Genomic DNA, 15,001 nt, shown 5'->3' on the forward strand with positions numbered 1-15,001 from the left:
TAGATCGACAGACAGTTGTCTGCCGATAGGGTTGAAAAGAGATTTAGAGGGGCCGGAGCATAAGGAGCGAATAGAAGTTGGATTAAAGCAATAAGATTCGAGGTGGAAGAGGTTGAGATCATCCTCCCCTGGCCATGTGTGGGCTTAGTCACCTATTATCGCCGAGGTTGAACTTATACTTCGAATGGTAATTCAAAAGGCTTTGATCCTATGTGAATTCTCTTGCTTATTATCTGCTGCAGTGCGTCTTTACAATGCTGTTGGCGATCTATCCTAAAAAATTGGCAAATATATTTTCGGCCTCCAGTTTGGTGTGAGGCTATTGACGAATACCATTGCAGCGACACTAGCACTAGCACTAACACTCAGCCTCTCCCCGTAAAGGCTCAGCTGAGTTCAAATTGATGTAAGATTCACATGTACAATGAAAGCAGACATTCAATTGGCATGGAAGCACACCCAGTTGTTAGGCAGCACATTAGATGCTAACAGCCCTTCCATGATAACCTGTAACCTATGTGCTTGATTAAACCAATGCTCCACAAAACACATTATAGTAAACTGACTTTCATTTCCCGATCCTGAGAGTCCACTGTGGGATACTTTATATCTACTGGTTGGATATGTGGGCTCGGTGCGAGGTAGCACCCGCAGGATTAGTACATGCATGAGATAGAGCCTCCCTTCGCTTATAGTACCTCTAAGTAAAGAGCTATAACCTCATTTTGATATATAATTCAACTGATTAGGTTGCCTGTGGACCTAATATATACAGCCAGGTCGACCTTGGAAGTGGGATACCTTAATCCGGTAATATGTATATAGGCCGATCCGGTTCTGGCGAGCTGAAAGGTGGGGAAAGAGGCTTGAGGCGGATCCTCTCCAAGAAAAGAAACAGGATCGGAGTAGCCGTGCTCCAAAGTGACAAGATATCAAGACTTTCATGAGAAGCGGAGCCGTGGCGTCATCACGACACGGCCGTTGCCATGGCAGCTCAAGTGTAAACACGGGTCTCGCCCTGACAGACCCTCTATCGACGATCATCATCGAGATCTTTTAGATCTGTCTATTCTCCTTTCCCCCTCAACACATCTCGAAAAAAGCTCGTCAACTTGTCAACTATCACCTGTCAACATTCCCACACGTCAACCCGCCAATACCTCATTTTACCTGCAAACGAGGGACCACATTCCACGTATCCACCTCTCCACACCATGAGTGCCATGTACGAGGACCAATACTATGCAGCTTCGCGCCGCCGCTCTCTTGCAACCCCTCCTCCATCCTTGACACCGCGTCACAGCAGAGCCCGTAGCGACAGCGTGCGAGTGAGCCACGGCACAGCCAGCACGAACACCAGCTTTTCCAGCGGACGGATGTCCGAAGCAACGAATATCACCCAGCCGCCCTCCTTCTCGAAAAAGTTTGTAGTGGTTGGTGATGGCGGCTGTGGAAAGACCTGTCTATTGATCAGTTATTCCCAAGGTTACTTCCCAGAGGTAAGTCAACAACACCATATGCATTTTGCATCCCTGATATTGACAAGAATGCAGAAATATGTTCCTACGGTATTCGAGAACTACATTACACAAACCACACATCGGGCTTCCGGCAAGACTGTCGAATTAGCACTCTGGGATACCGCTGGACAGGAGGAATACGACCGTTTGCGTCCACTGTCATATCCCGAGACGGATCTTTTGTTTGTCTGCTTTGCCATTGATTGCCCCGCTTCATTGGAGAATGTTGTTGATAAGGTGACTCACTGATTCTAATCTTTCCCCCCAATTCATCTAACCTGTGTATAGTGGTACCCCGAGGTTCTTCACTTCTGTCCTACAACCCCAATTATCCTTGTCGGCCTGAAGTCCGACCTGCGCACCAAAAGAACCTGTATTGAGCTCCTAAAGACCCAAGGCTTGACACCTATTACACCAGAGCAAGGCCAGAACGTGGCCCAGCGGATGGGGGCAACATACGCCGAATGCAGTAGTAAGGAGATGCGTGGTGTGGACGAAGTCTTCTCCAAGGCCGTCGACTCAGTGATTTCGATTGAAGAACAGGGCTACTCATCACAACAGCCAACAAGCCGCAGCGGTCGCAAAGAACGTAACAGCACCATGCCCTCAGACGGAGGCCAACGACCCGGCAAGAAAATCAAGAAGCGCACTTGCAAAATCCTGTAGATTGACTCTCCAGGAAAGAGCTTGTCTTCCCCACCTCCTCTTCCATTCTCAACCATCCTCTTACTTTTCCCTTCTCCCCTGGCCGGACCACAAGCCTGGTTGCTTCGTCGGCTTGCTTGCCTAAGCGTCTCGAATGGTGACATGGGGCAAGCTGGACAAAGCTAGACATGATTTTCGCCCCCTTGTCTGTGGGAATACGCTGTGCGGCCCCTACGATGATCTCGAATATTTCTTTTTGCTGGAGGCTGTTTCCTTTATTCCATTGTTTCCCTGTCTGTCTCAATCCTGGCCTTTTCTTATGATCCGTGTCCCTTTTGTTTCAATTGATGTCTCTCATGACTCGGGTCTTTGCCGCTTTTTTATTGCCATGCATGGGACTGGTGTTCTATTTCTGTAATTTGGTCTGTACTGTTGGCGAAAGCGACCCCTATGTGTTACTGAAGCAATCCATTTGATTTCTTGTTCATTCTTCCCCGAGTAGATGTTGTAGATGTATCTTGTGTTTCGTCAATTGGATCGTAAACGTAAACGCGTCGATAGAATTAAATATGCTTTGCAAAACAGCCTAGCCTTTGTATCGGATTGGTTACTAGGATACTGAATCAGCTGGGTGGATCATTTCTTCTGAAAGGCCAAGATATAAACAGCCGATGCTATCCTACTATATAGAATTCACCAACAACCATGGACGGTTTTGTGTATATAGACCCTAAGCTATAGATTCCAATAGAAAGGTGTCTAATATATCAAGGAATAGCTAGGGTTAACATCAACCAAAAATTACCCCCTACTTATCTGTCTCGCAGTATATAAGTACGAAGAATATGGAAAGACTCTGTGAGATATTTAACAAAGAAGGTTGTCGAAGACTCGATCTCTCTAACCACGTGAGCGCTGTTATGTCATAGCAACATCTCTAAAAGGCTCTTCAAGTAGGACGAGTAAATGCCGCTGACTTGATAACTGATTAACCGAGTCGCTACCTACACCTCTATTTCTCTAGTAATTCTATATAGTGCCTTTATAGCCAATTTCGATTAAAGGCTAGAGAACAGTATCTACTATTGATCGACCAATAGTGGACTATCGACTTGTACTTAGATAGTAAGCCAGAGATCCACTACATACTTTCCCGCAAAGCCTGTTTTGATAACCTAAGACATTAGTCTCGATCTTCAAACTAGCCTTATTAATGAATATTCTAACAAGAGAGTCCCGCGCGATAGTGAAATATACCTCAAAGTTCGACAATATCGAAACGAAGCTAATATACACTTCGAGAATCGATAGCTAGCGCGGCTGGCACAAAACAAAGCTAGGCGGTTTCGTGGACATCAGTCTTATCCGAGCGTTCGAGCTACTTTTGACTTGTTACTTATCTTGCCCTCTTTGGTGATATATAGAATGCAAATTAGATCTCTTCCGTAGGCTCTAGCTATTTGCTGCGACGAGGTAAGATTATCTAACTCTAGAATAAAGCGATACTGGTTACGTTCGTAGGAGATATCCCACGCGCTAACTAGGCTCTTGCAATATTAGTCTTTACTCGTAGGACACGATCGTGCTAAAATGCTCAAAATCGAATTATATATGGTGGAAAAATTGTAACTCCTAGCACCTAGGGTGTCCTCGAAGGACAGAACCACCGTGAAAGGCCTTTTACACAGTAGCGAAGGCTTTTCAACCTTCACAGAATCCGAACGAGCCTCAATTTAGAAGCGATTGAAGAAGACAGAGGGCATAATTCTATCTCTGTACACGTTCTTCAAAGATCTATGGTACCTAGAATCATGTGCGAACTATATAATATAACTTATCATACCTTCTAGATCTTTCCTAACCATCAGAACCGCTATATACGCAGCCTTTCTGTCTTTCGATCCCACCTATGCGCAATTCCTGATACAAATATCTAAAGCTAGATTTCGGTCTTATTCAGACTCCTAGGGTGACCTAGCAGAACTTAGGTATCGATAACTCTGGCTTTATGCCATACGACACTACCCAAAGCTATTCAAAAAGCCGCCGAAGAAGGACCAATAGCTGATATTAGCTCTAGATGAGAGGCTACTCTATACAAGCGAAGGACGTGCCACAACGTAACAGGTTTTAAGATACGGATCATGTGGGTCAATGATGCAACGTCAAGGTATTGAATTGAATTATATCAAATAGAGTGTATGAACAATATGGACATACGAATTGACTCGGACAATCAAGATTCTGCAGCAGGAGTAGGGAATCAATCATTAGAAGAGAGTTGCCTGGTCACACAAGAAAGAAACCCAACGCCCCAGTAAGGCCTAGCAAGCAGGAGAGACCCGCCACCGCCAATGGTTGTGCGGCACTCTTCTTATCCGGGCACTCGGCGGGCTCGTTGAAGTGGAGATCGCAGTAACTGGCCAATTTAGAGGCCTCCATGCTGGCGAGCGTGGTCTTGTCAATTTGAGTCCGACAGGGATTTGTTGAAGGAGTCGGGGAGGCTGCCACAACGGCGCATGTATGGTTGGTGTATTTACCGCCCTCCCAAAGTGCGCTGCTGATGGACTTGGTTTTGTCGGTCACATTGATCGCCACGCCTGGTTGCCCGGTACATGTCTTGTTGGCCGTAGCAGAAACGGGGTCCAGCTTTGGGGCAGAATTGCTGGTGGTGAACATGGTTGCCTTGGTGGTGCTGTTGCTGATCACCTCGTTGCTATATTCGGGTGATTCCACGTTGCAACTATCCCAGCTTAGGGTCCAGAGTACGCTCCAACGACCCTCGGTGCTGAAGGCGTTGCTATATTTGTGGGCAAAATAGGTTTCCTGGTTCGTCCAGTTTACCCAGTGGAGTTCATGCCACAGGTTGTAGACTTTGTCGCCATCCTCGTCCCTTAAACTGTAACTGATTGAGGGGTTTAGGCGTCTCGCGCGCTCGGAATTTTTGAACGCAAAGACAACAGGGAACGTGTCGTTGGGCGCATATGTTTCATTGCGCGGAAAAACCAGATTCACTTCCAGTACATTAGAAGCGTTGATCACAGTCCCCAGACAGGCAGCGAGCATCCAGATCGTCGTTGAAATATGCATGATGAGGGCAAGTCAAACCTTCGAATGTGATCGCGGAAAGATGGGAGCGAGAAAAAACCCCGCAGATTTAGGACAATCGACAAAGCAGGGAACCAAATTGGTAAACAGTGAAGGTAAGATGAACAAGAATATTGGGGACCAGCGCTCAGATAGACTCCGAAGGCAATTAAATGGGTGCAGGGGTTGAAAGACCATGTGAGACCTTTAATCCTTGCCCGCATACAAGTGGCGGCTTGGTAGCTCATGGTTCTATCACCAACTGGGCTAAAGACCCTGGAAGTTTGCCTCTGCAGTGCGCTGGGCAGCGTGGATTTGGGGCCGCCCCCTGCCAAGCCCTTGGCTTTCGGCTTCCGTGGCCAGTTGCAGCGTAATAGTGCCTAGTTCGAGTAGTCATTTGCCCAAAGCTAGAGTGCTAGGTGATAAGGTGTCTTGAGGAAGCAAGACGCTAGGTTGCGTGCCTGTGATGGCGGACTAGAGCTAGACTATAGCAAACTAAATAATCATGCTCCCGTGACAAAAGAATCTCGAATAAACCTAGTGATACCGATAAATCACATCAAATATATCTATATCTAGAGTGTTTTTGTCCTTCGTTCGTCGGGGGAGTCTGCGCTTAGCTAGAAATAGACTTACGAGAAACTTTTCAAGATTAGTATACTCTTCTAGGGACGTAAGGGATATTGCTTACTTGTCGTATCTATTGATAGGCATCCTTACCGACGCGGCGATAGGCGAATAGCTCGAAGTATTGACAAAAGCGTCGCTAGTATTTATTATATGACTAAAGTAGTTTCTTTCGTGATATTTTGAATATCTAGTTAAAAAAGTTTATGTAGATTGTCTAATCCTCCAAAAGAAGAAATTCTATATAATCCTTATTTGATTGAATACAAAATCTTTTCTCGTGTTGTTCTTAATTATAAGACTTTTCCCGACTAAGTGAGCTATTACTTTCGCTAATAACGTTCGACGATAGCGATACCTTCTATAGTCTTTAGCTTAAACATTGGAGGGAGCTATCTAAGACTACGAAAATGTTCTAGTCTAGCTCGAGTTTCCTCGCAAAAGATAGGATAGGTCTAGTATCGGTGCTTAGCGGGGTAAGCCGGATATTTAGGCGTAGGTGCTATAGATATAAGATACAAAGACCGGAGTAGGAAGCTTATGTTGCGGGAAACGACAAAGTCGAGGTCGTCTCGAGGCGTGGGCAACAAGGATAAGAGAACAGGAGGTGCAAGGAGGTAAGGCGAAGCATCTTATAGGCGCTCAAATAGACCGGGCAAAAAGGGAGGGTACTCAAATTCAGCTGAAAGGGAGCAAATTTCGGCGTTGTTTTGGTCGCTAGTGGAAACGAGGGGAACAACCGTGCAAGTCGAGCGTCAACATCAGGACTGGAGGATAACTAATATTGCTGGGCGGGTCCATAGGTCCTCATATTCTAGTTGTAAATTTGAGGGTTGCGTGGTATCTAAAACATAAAACAAAACAGCCTGACGCCGAAGCCCATGCAGACGAAACGTAAACAATCATTGCATGACTGTCGACTCACCCTCCTCGGGCTCCTGTTTAATCTCTGACTTGACCGCTACATCGCTTTCTCCGCTGACTTTCCTCTTTCCATTGCTGTTCCCATTGGCATTGCCACCCTCTTCCCCCTCCTCTTCTCGCCGTCCCATAAAGTTCTCAAATTGAGACCATAGAGCTTCCACAGAGCCGAACTCATTCCCAACCTAGGAGAAATCAATGAGCAAGATATTTTCTCAAAGCAAAAGCCCTTCCATCCAGGTACTTACCGCAATAACACTCTCCAGATTCCGATTCAGACGGTTGATATTTTGAAGAACCTGCTCCATACCCTGAAACACACAAGTTAGCACCAATAATCCTACCAGCGGTTGTGCTAAAAATAGAATCAAAAGTTCAAACCCACCACTGCAATTTCCCGCACTAATTCCTCCCGCTGCTGCTCGAAGACAGTCGGGGACGCGGCGCGTCGACCTGAGCCCGGTGTTGACTGGATCCAGGCCATATCTTCGGTATTATGAGAATAGAAGTGTAATTGAGAGTGTTTGCCACGGTCCAGACGAGATAGGCGCGACTGGTGCGGTCTGTGGGTATTGTCGGCAAGTTATGCCACGGGGAGACACGACGGTTCAGAGGCGTGGGGTCTGGTCGGTTGGCACGGTATTAGATATAGCGAGGATGGATACGAATGCGACCGGGTTCGAGGGTTCGGTAGTAATCTCCGATGGTAGTGGTTGTTCTGTGGGGGATGGTGTTTGATGAGGGAGACGTTGAGGTGGGGACAGTTGATAAGAGATTTGGATATCCGAAGTAAACAATGACAACTACAGACTGTACAACTCCAACTACATCACACGTCATTGTCAACGCAATGATTCTCAATCAACATATTTGAACCTCGGTCAAACTGCATGATCAAGTCGCTTTACCTTTTGTGAAATGATCAAGGTTTCGAGCGATGATACATTTCATTGATCCAGACGGACAGACTTTCAATATTTATTCTCAATAGTATCAACTAGTTATGGAGCGAGATATGACATCCCGTCGTGCTTATCTGTTCCTTGATATGTGCTGCCGGGGTCTTCATTTATCGCAAAAGCTGCACGAGCCAGTGCAGAGAAATCAATGCAGCTTTTTTTATCACAGTCGGTCTTGCCAAAGGGATCTCGCGGTAACTTATTACAATTGGACGGCTTGGTGAAAAGAGTGACAGCTCACCAAACTTGTCAAGAAACTCAGAGAGTATTTTGCAGGTGTAGACGTAGAGGGCATCAGCCGATTCTCCGGGGTGGGCAGAATCTGGACCTTTATTGGGTGAGAAAGGGAGTTCAGTTTGAAGGTTCGTGGATTATAGCACTTGGTCCTTACCATCTTCTGTCCGAACCTGAAGAAAATTGTCGAGAATCAAGTTTCCATTGCTGTTGCTGCTGGAGTTAAGACTGCAGATGCTTTTTCTGTCAGAATCAAGTTTCGCCGCTCCCCCCCCCACCAAGGCGCGCATTCTGAGCTGTCCACGCTTTATGTTCTCTGAGCATCATTTGGGCTATCAAGTAGAACCAGTACTATTTACTACGGAATTATTCAAAGCGTTGATTAGATGAAGACGCCACTTTAATCTCTACAGCTGCCATTTTGTCGCGTTTGTCAACCAATACACGTAGTGTTTTGCGAGATGTGAGATCAACATAATCGCATCCCCTAGCTACATTCTCACAGTCACATATGGCGTGGCTCCGGAGATGCTAGTTGTATTTGTCATTTTGTTGAACCATGGACTAAATGTCATTTAGAAAGATTTTTGAAAAGCTCGGCTTTTTGGCTTACTTACTTTAGTCGTCGTGAGGCCACGTTTTAGTACTAGGCAAATCTAGTAAATGTATCGGGATAAATTGGTCGATCCATTGAAGGAACGAACTTCCAGCAGTTTCAGCATCAAAAGTAGCATTATCGCTAGGCTTAAGCAAGCCATCCATACGTAGGATAGAGATCTGTTGGCTACCGTCCGCGATCTTCGTCATGGAGAATCTCTGTAGCGATAGATTTTGTCCCAAAAAGATCCAAACAGACTTCCAAAGACCATCTTCATGATCTGTAGAGGGTATGTAGGGGGTTAAAGGGATGTAACCTCGTCCGGGTGGTAGTTGCCCAGCTGGTTGGGCGTCATACGGAGTTGAGGCTGAAGGGTAGCCTATTGGGGTTGTGGGGGAGGCTGAACTCGGATTGTAGGTAGAAGAGGTTGGATTCCAGGCAGGGAACGTTGGAGTATAGGTAGAGGAACTTCGATTGTAGGCTGCTGAGGTCGCAGAAGGCAGAATTGAAGGTGAACGCTGCCAATCTGGGGTTGGCGAGTACCAAGGTGACGGATGGCCCGGCAAATTGATGGTGAGATGCCTTCTATAATCACCCCGAAGAGCGTGAAAACAGTGAGAGTCTCTTTGGCTTTTATAAGAAATGACTTTAGATCCTCGGAATTGATCCGAGTCTTACGGAGCTGGAGCTCTTTGAGGCGATTGAATTGGAATTTACTGGAAAGGTCTTTGAAGCAATAGTCTGCTTGTCAAAGAGAAAGAAGTCGGATGGGGGAATGCTGGGAATGGTAAAACCCCGAATTGGTGCGGTAAATACGCCCCTCCTACTACCCACTGAACCGGTGATCCACCTCAATGAAGCGTGAACATTGATATACGCCATGCCTGTCCTAGCTAGGTCAGATAGATCCCGCAGAATGGCATATGTGGTGTTTGGCGGCCAAGGGTTAATATCATCACGCGTGTACGGAGTAAGCAGTGGACCTAGGATCTATCAACTATTCCATTGGAGGGCGAACTATTGCGGACATCTCAATATCTGGGTACGGTGGATTCAATCCACCCCTACGAGTCCCTTCACATCGTAAGTAAGTAGTTTTGCTATTTCCTCACAGAAAAGCCATTCCCCCACAGGTCTCGAAGGAACGGCTTCTCCGGAGAGGTCATCTAACTTTCTGGCTCCTGAACTCCCCAGAGAAAAAAAAGGTGCGAGCTTGACAAATATCGTTGCTATCATGATCAAATGACTCTTTGGGAAGGGTGTTCTTCAATATGTATAACAAGGTCAAACAGATCATGCTGGAGAATAACTTGCATAGCTTCGTTTAAGCCGAACCTCGATATTGAACACAGTAACAATTAGATTGTTTTCACCACCTAATGGTCTAGTAAAGTCGATCAAATGTAATTCTCAGGATAGACCAATTTCATCAGATATAAGATGACCTGCTCTTTGTCAAGGTATGCAACAATTAAACGACTTCAAAAGCAAAAAGTGCCAAGACGTACCGGAAATGATTCACAAAATCCGTATTCAATTTACATCATTAGCACTGCCTCAATCAGACGGAGCCAAGCGGTCAGCAGGTCCTTGAAAATAAAATATAAACCAGATACATAAAGTGAAGCACGAAGCAAACAACCAAAAAAGCATGACCATCCCGAACGCTGTACAACAACCCCTTATCAAATACCCAGCAGCATGCACAAAACCAAAGATCTATCAAGATCTAGATGCAAAAGTACTTCGCATTTCGCACACAAAATTCTCACCAGGCGAGTACAATCCCAGTCCAAGCCCGAAGTTCGGAATGGACCGGCGCAGGGGCCGAGACACCGAGATCAACCAAGCGAATAACAACACCAGCTAGCAGAACTGCTGTGCCAGGTTTGTCTCAACCGACAGCAACAAAGACAGACTTTACATCTGGACCCTAGCTCAAGTCCATTTCTATTGGAGAACATGCACCGAGGGATTATGGTCGTACAAGTGTACCACTCCGAATAACCCCTCCTCACTAGGGTCCAGGGTCCACACGGTAGATCTGCTATTTACATGCACATGTACTCTATGGTGCACGGATCACAAGGGCAAGGAGGAGTAGTCACAGCTAATTGGGGATATTGGGACTGTTCAACGGTGTAAAAGTATCCACGACCCGTTGGATTTGGTATTTGCCAGGTACGGCGGTGAGGAATGGTGGCTAGATGTTGATGTGGAACATGGAGGATGTAGTGTAGATTTCATTGCGTTGCGTATTGAGTCTTGGGTATCAAAAGTAGAGCTCAGGTTACTGAGAAGCAGCGAAAAGCATAAGTCAAAAAGGCAAACTGTAGAAGAAGCAAAAAAAAAGGATATGTGTAAAAGTATGAACAAGAAGTGAAAAATCAACACCATTCCCGAAGTCGCCGACTCCCTTCAAGTTCAGTTCAGTCTCTTCTTTTCTTCATTTTTGTGAGGCGGTTTCGTTCTCTACATGTCCACTGGACATCAACCGAACACTCATATGCAACACCAATCCAGAGCAATCCATTCCATTCCCAAGCTAAATCCGAAGGGGGGGGGGGGATGTCCCAAACATATCAACCGGACCAAAAACAGGCCGGGGCTAAACCCCGGAATCGCCCACTTCGCTTTAAGTTGGACTTCATTTCATTTCATTTCGTTATGTCGTTTGCGAACGGTCTGACACCGCGCCGCTATTCAGACTGCGTTGGTCGATTTCCAGAACCGAGCCTAACACAAAACCAGAATCCATCACCGCATTCAAGTCGTGCATATATCCGTAACTTCATTTTCGTAGCACATGGCAGGAACAAAGCCTTCCCCAAAGAAATGGCTTTGATAGGTAAGAGGCGGTGTAGCTAAGAGTTGCGACGAGGCTGCACGAGAATATTACTCAGGCGCTTCCAGCGCGGGGTTGGCGAAGCCGAGTCGCGACGCATGGATTTATCACTTGGCTTTGTGGAGGATTGTGTAGAGGAGCGGGGCCGACTGCTGATAGCCTCGTGATCGGCGAGGACATCTTCCAGGCGGACGTCTGAGTCAGACATGCGCGAGGTATCCTTTGGATCCAGGATCTCGATGAATTTGGAGGGTGTGTCGCGCATTTTGGAGTGGAATAATAATACGCGAACGCGAACACTGTTTTGTGTTTCGAGCGAAGGTGGGTGGAGGTGGAGTATGTCTAGAGAGGATGGAGGGGTCACGAGGGTGTATGCAGGAAGCAAGCGCGAGATGAGACAAATAGCGTTTGCAGATTTAGGCTTGCTGCAGAGTTGCGGGGTATATAACTTGTGAAGCGAGGGAAGATGAGGAAGTAAGATGGGGGAGAAGGATGGAGGAAAGAGACTTTAAAGGGAATATCGGGACTGTACTCCGTAGGGGACAGAAAATGATTTGAAAAAGGAAGGATATGCAACCACTCTCGATCCCTGTAGTGGACCCCGGGTGAAGATCAGGGGAGACAAGAAAAGATGATTCGATAGTGCATGTATAAGATTCGTAGACTGAAGATCGGACCTAAGTTGGTTGATTTCGATATTTAGTATCAAACGATGTGTAGTAGTTAGTGTACCTGGCGCATTGCCCTTATATCCGAGACTCAAAGTAGGCAGAATAGACCCCTCTGCATTCTGCACATGCGTGTAGGGTCATCTCCACGGACTACGTACCCGAGGCAATGCTTTGGACGCCACCAAATGTTGATCATCGCCCCCATTAGCTGCTCCACCAAAAACCACTGACCGTTAGGGCCTGGGGTGAAGAACCCTTGGGAGGCCTGAGCTAAATGTGCCCCCCCCCCCCCCCCCCCCCCCTTTACAATCTGACCGACCTACTTCTCTCTTGACCCCTCCGATGATCACAGTGAAATTCCCTCAGGCTAGGTCAACGAGGCTTAGCGTTTACCCTACAGTAGTTCATTGAGTGCAGTAGTTCACAGTAGTTCCCAGTAGCCTGATCACAATCCCCATGACGTCGGAGGCACCCTCATACATACCTACATGTCATGTCCACTACACCACTATGAATCTCAGGGTGTTCGTAAGCGGGTGATCGGCTTCTATAAAAAGAACGCCGCCACACACACAAGCCACTCACACACTTGTACGCATGTACATGTACAATACTTGTACCATATGAGCTACCTTCTATAAGCCACCCGCGCCCCTCAACGCGAAACAGTCCACGTAGTCCTGTTCGCCCCTACTAGGCACTACTATACTATAACAACCTAACGAACCAGCCAACAACCAACACCCAAGTGGGCCACCCAAACCAACGCCTCCATCTCCACCAGGAATGAAATGCCGGTCGGCGGTGGAGAAATGGAAGATGAAACCACGGGTGCCATTCGACATTTAACCTATGGCTGTTGTCAGTGCGGTCGCTGTCTACGTCTGAGGTCTGATGTCCCTGTTTCATGTACAGTATAGGTGAAATGTGGTGGCCACATTGATCATGTTGTCAACTGGTCATCTCATGGCTTTTGATATGGCGTGTGTACGCGCATCCTTGATAGCATCGGGTAAGGCGATTGGGTTGTATGGATGATCGGCTAAGTTATTTTTCTCACCGACTTCTTTTGTCTCTAGTATGTGGGTTCTGATTCTGTTGATCGGCGCTGGGTGTATTGTATACCCGGATTTCGCGGATCTTGGTGTTGTGGGTGGTGGCCACGTATTCAAACAATCTTGAGTACGTTTAGGATGCCATGAGCGGTGTTATGGAAATGATGTTTGGTGTATCTATCTATACGGGGATAGAGGTACGTGCTTGAAGTAGAATGGAAGAAGTGGAAGTGGAAGAAGAGCAACACAGGCCATACCAAGTGTCTTGTACAACAGCAGAGAAAAAACAGTAATTGATTCGATTTTGGCCAATTGGGACCATGCACAAAAACCACTTTGAAAAGCCAAAGAAAAACGCCTCGTGATAATTGAAAACAGTGAGCCTAAGCCCACCCAGTCCAAAGTGGACTTCGCCATATCTCCATCTCTATCTGTGTCCGCGTCTGCGTCTGTGTCTGTGTCCATGTTTGTGTCCGTGTATGCAAGAGCTCTGACCCCGGTCGTGCAGCGTGTACCTGACGGAAGAACAGAACATTTATCCCTCTGGTCGGCCGATACACTTGTCCATGTAACCTAAGCAATCCGGCGGGGAGTTGACAATTCGATATCCAACTCAGCGGATGTACAAGTCCAAGGCCGACAAGCGCGAAAATGAAAAGAATAGAGGATGTCGGATTGATTCCCCGACAGCCCACGACACGGAGATCAGGCAGTTTCGTCACACTTCACATTCAAACCTCGCATTCCAGACTTCAAACTTCAGATTTCACACCTCGCTCATGCAACGCATTGTATGTTGTATTGCATTGCATCCCCATCCCGGCTAAACAGGTGCGACAAATAATTATTTTAACCCGAGATCCGTCATCTCGACACTATCCGCGGAGCCCATCCAGAGGATGTTGTTGCATCTAATGAGAAAAAGAGTTAGCGATCCATTCCAATCCATTACTCTCCAAACAAATGCTCCCAATCGTAATAGGGCAGGAGCAGACACGAGCTAGTGCAGTCGCATACCTGATCAAAACAAGACCCAGCGAACCGGTAGGCTTCCCATCGATGAATTCTTCTGTATCGCGCAGCAAGACGTTCATGTATGAATCGATGCTCTCGAGCTTGCCCTTGTATTCTGTCTGGCCCCACTTAAGGCGGATGAGGACTTCAGTGCCGACGCTATAGAGGAGATATTGTTAGCATTGTTACTTGTTGGATGCGACAATGGTTTCAAGATGTGGTGGGATCTGAGTCAGGCTAAAGGTTGGGGCTGGGGTTGGATGGGGCCGCATACCGAGCCTGTAGGAAGGGGCGGGGGTTGAGTGGTTGAAACTGTAGAGCTTTATTAGCAATTGGTTTACTCATGATGAGAGGTGAGGGTGTCATAGAGGTATGTTGTATCTTTTGAGCTTGGGATTGGGGTTCAGGGCGAGGGGAGACGTACGCTCATTGTGACTGGGGTGACGCACTCTGAGATGAGTGGCTAGATTTTGTGGCTGGGTTTTCGGGATAGAGGAGAAAGGAAGGGAGTCGGCGATGGGATCTTTCACGCCGTTTGGATGTGCTGGTCGCGTGGCTGCGAGAACATCGGAGTCGGCGACATCGCGAAAATGTGAGCTGGTCGGGCGGTGATTCTCAACCAATCAATAATCGGTATTCTACACCGCTTTGAGCTGCTTTGTAGAAATGGCAGTGAATTGCTTCTGTGTTTAAAAAGAAGGTGACAAAGAGGCGAAATGCTAGTTTACATGCTTCTTTAACAAGGTTTCAAGCCAAGGAAGACAGTTTAGTAGCCATTCGGTGGCTCGTTCTGTCACCGTGGACATATATCGTCCTTTTGCATCA

At 46.8% G+C, this 15,001-nt stretch overlaps 5 protein-coding genes across 5 annotated transcripts; 1 reads left to right on the plus strand and 4 right to left on the minus strand.

The window, feature by feature from the left end:
- Positions 1-1,214: 1,214 nt before the first annotated feature.
- On the plus strand, positions 1,215-2,186 carry N7508_002925 (Rho4-like protein; the record flags this gene model as incomplete). Its single annotated transcript, XM_058460991.1, has 3 exons — positions 1,215-1,499; positions 1,554-1,757; positions 1,809-2,186. 3 exons carry the CDS (start codon positions 1,215-1,217, stop codon positions 2,184-2,186), a joined length of 867 nt encoding a protein of 288 aa, XP_058321568.1.
- Positions 2,187-4,454: 2,268 nt separating this feature from the next.
- N7508_002926 (uncharacterized protein) lies at positions 4,455-5,255 on the minus strand (the record flags this gene model as incomplete). Its single annotated transcript, XM_058460992.1, has 1 exon — positions 4,455-5,255. One exon carries the CDS (start codon positions 5,253-5,255, stop codon positions 4,455-4,457), a length of 801 nt encoding a protein of 266 aa, XP_058321569.1.
- Positions 5,256-6,781: 1,526 nt separating this feature from the next.
- On the minus strand, positions 6,782-7,284 carry N7508_002927 (DASH complex subunit DAD1; the record flags this gene model as incomplete). Its single annotated transcript, XM_058460993.1, has 3 exons — positions 6,782-6,985; positions 7,049-7,111; positions 7,186-7,284. 3 exons carry the CDS (start codon positions 7,282-7,284, stop codon positions 6,782-6,784), a joined length of 366 nt encoding a protein of 121 aa, XP_058321570.1.
- Positions 7,285-11,455: 4,171 nt separating this feature from the next.
- N7508_002928 (uncharacterized protein) lies at positions 11,456-11,701 on the minus strand (the record flags this gene model as incomplete). The annotated part of the gene is made up of 1 exon (XM_058460994.1): positions 11,456-11,701. The coding sequence occupies one exon, from the start codon at positions 11,699-11,701 to the stop codon at positions 11,456-11,458; it is 246 nt and encodes an 81-aa protein (XP_058321571.1).
- A 2,305-nt stretch (positions 11,702-14,006) lies between these two features.
- N7508_002929 (small nuclear ribonucleoprotein F) lies at positions 14,007-14,606 on the minus strand (the record flags this gene model as incomplete). Its single annotated transcript, XM_058460995.1, has 4 exons — positions 14,007-14,073; positions 14,180-14,335; positions 14,451-14,488; positions 14,601-14,606. The coding sequence occupies 4 exons, from the start codon at positions 14,604-14,606 to the stop codon at positions 14,007-14,009; spliced, it is 267 nt and encodes an 88-aa protein (XP_058321572.1).
- Positions 14,607-15,001: the final 395 nt, after the last annotated feature.

This window comes from Penicillium antarcticum (assembly GCF_028974205.1).
Source record: "Penicillium antarcticum strain IBT 31339 chromosome Unknown utg000003l_segment0_segment0, whole genome shotgun sequence".
NCBI lineage: Eukaryota > Fungi > Ascomycota > Eurotiomycetes > Eurotiales > Aspergillaceae > Penicillium > Penicillium antarcticum.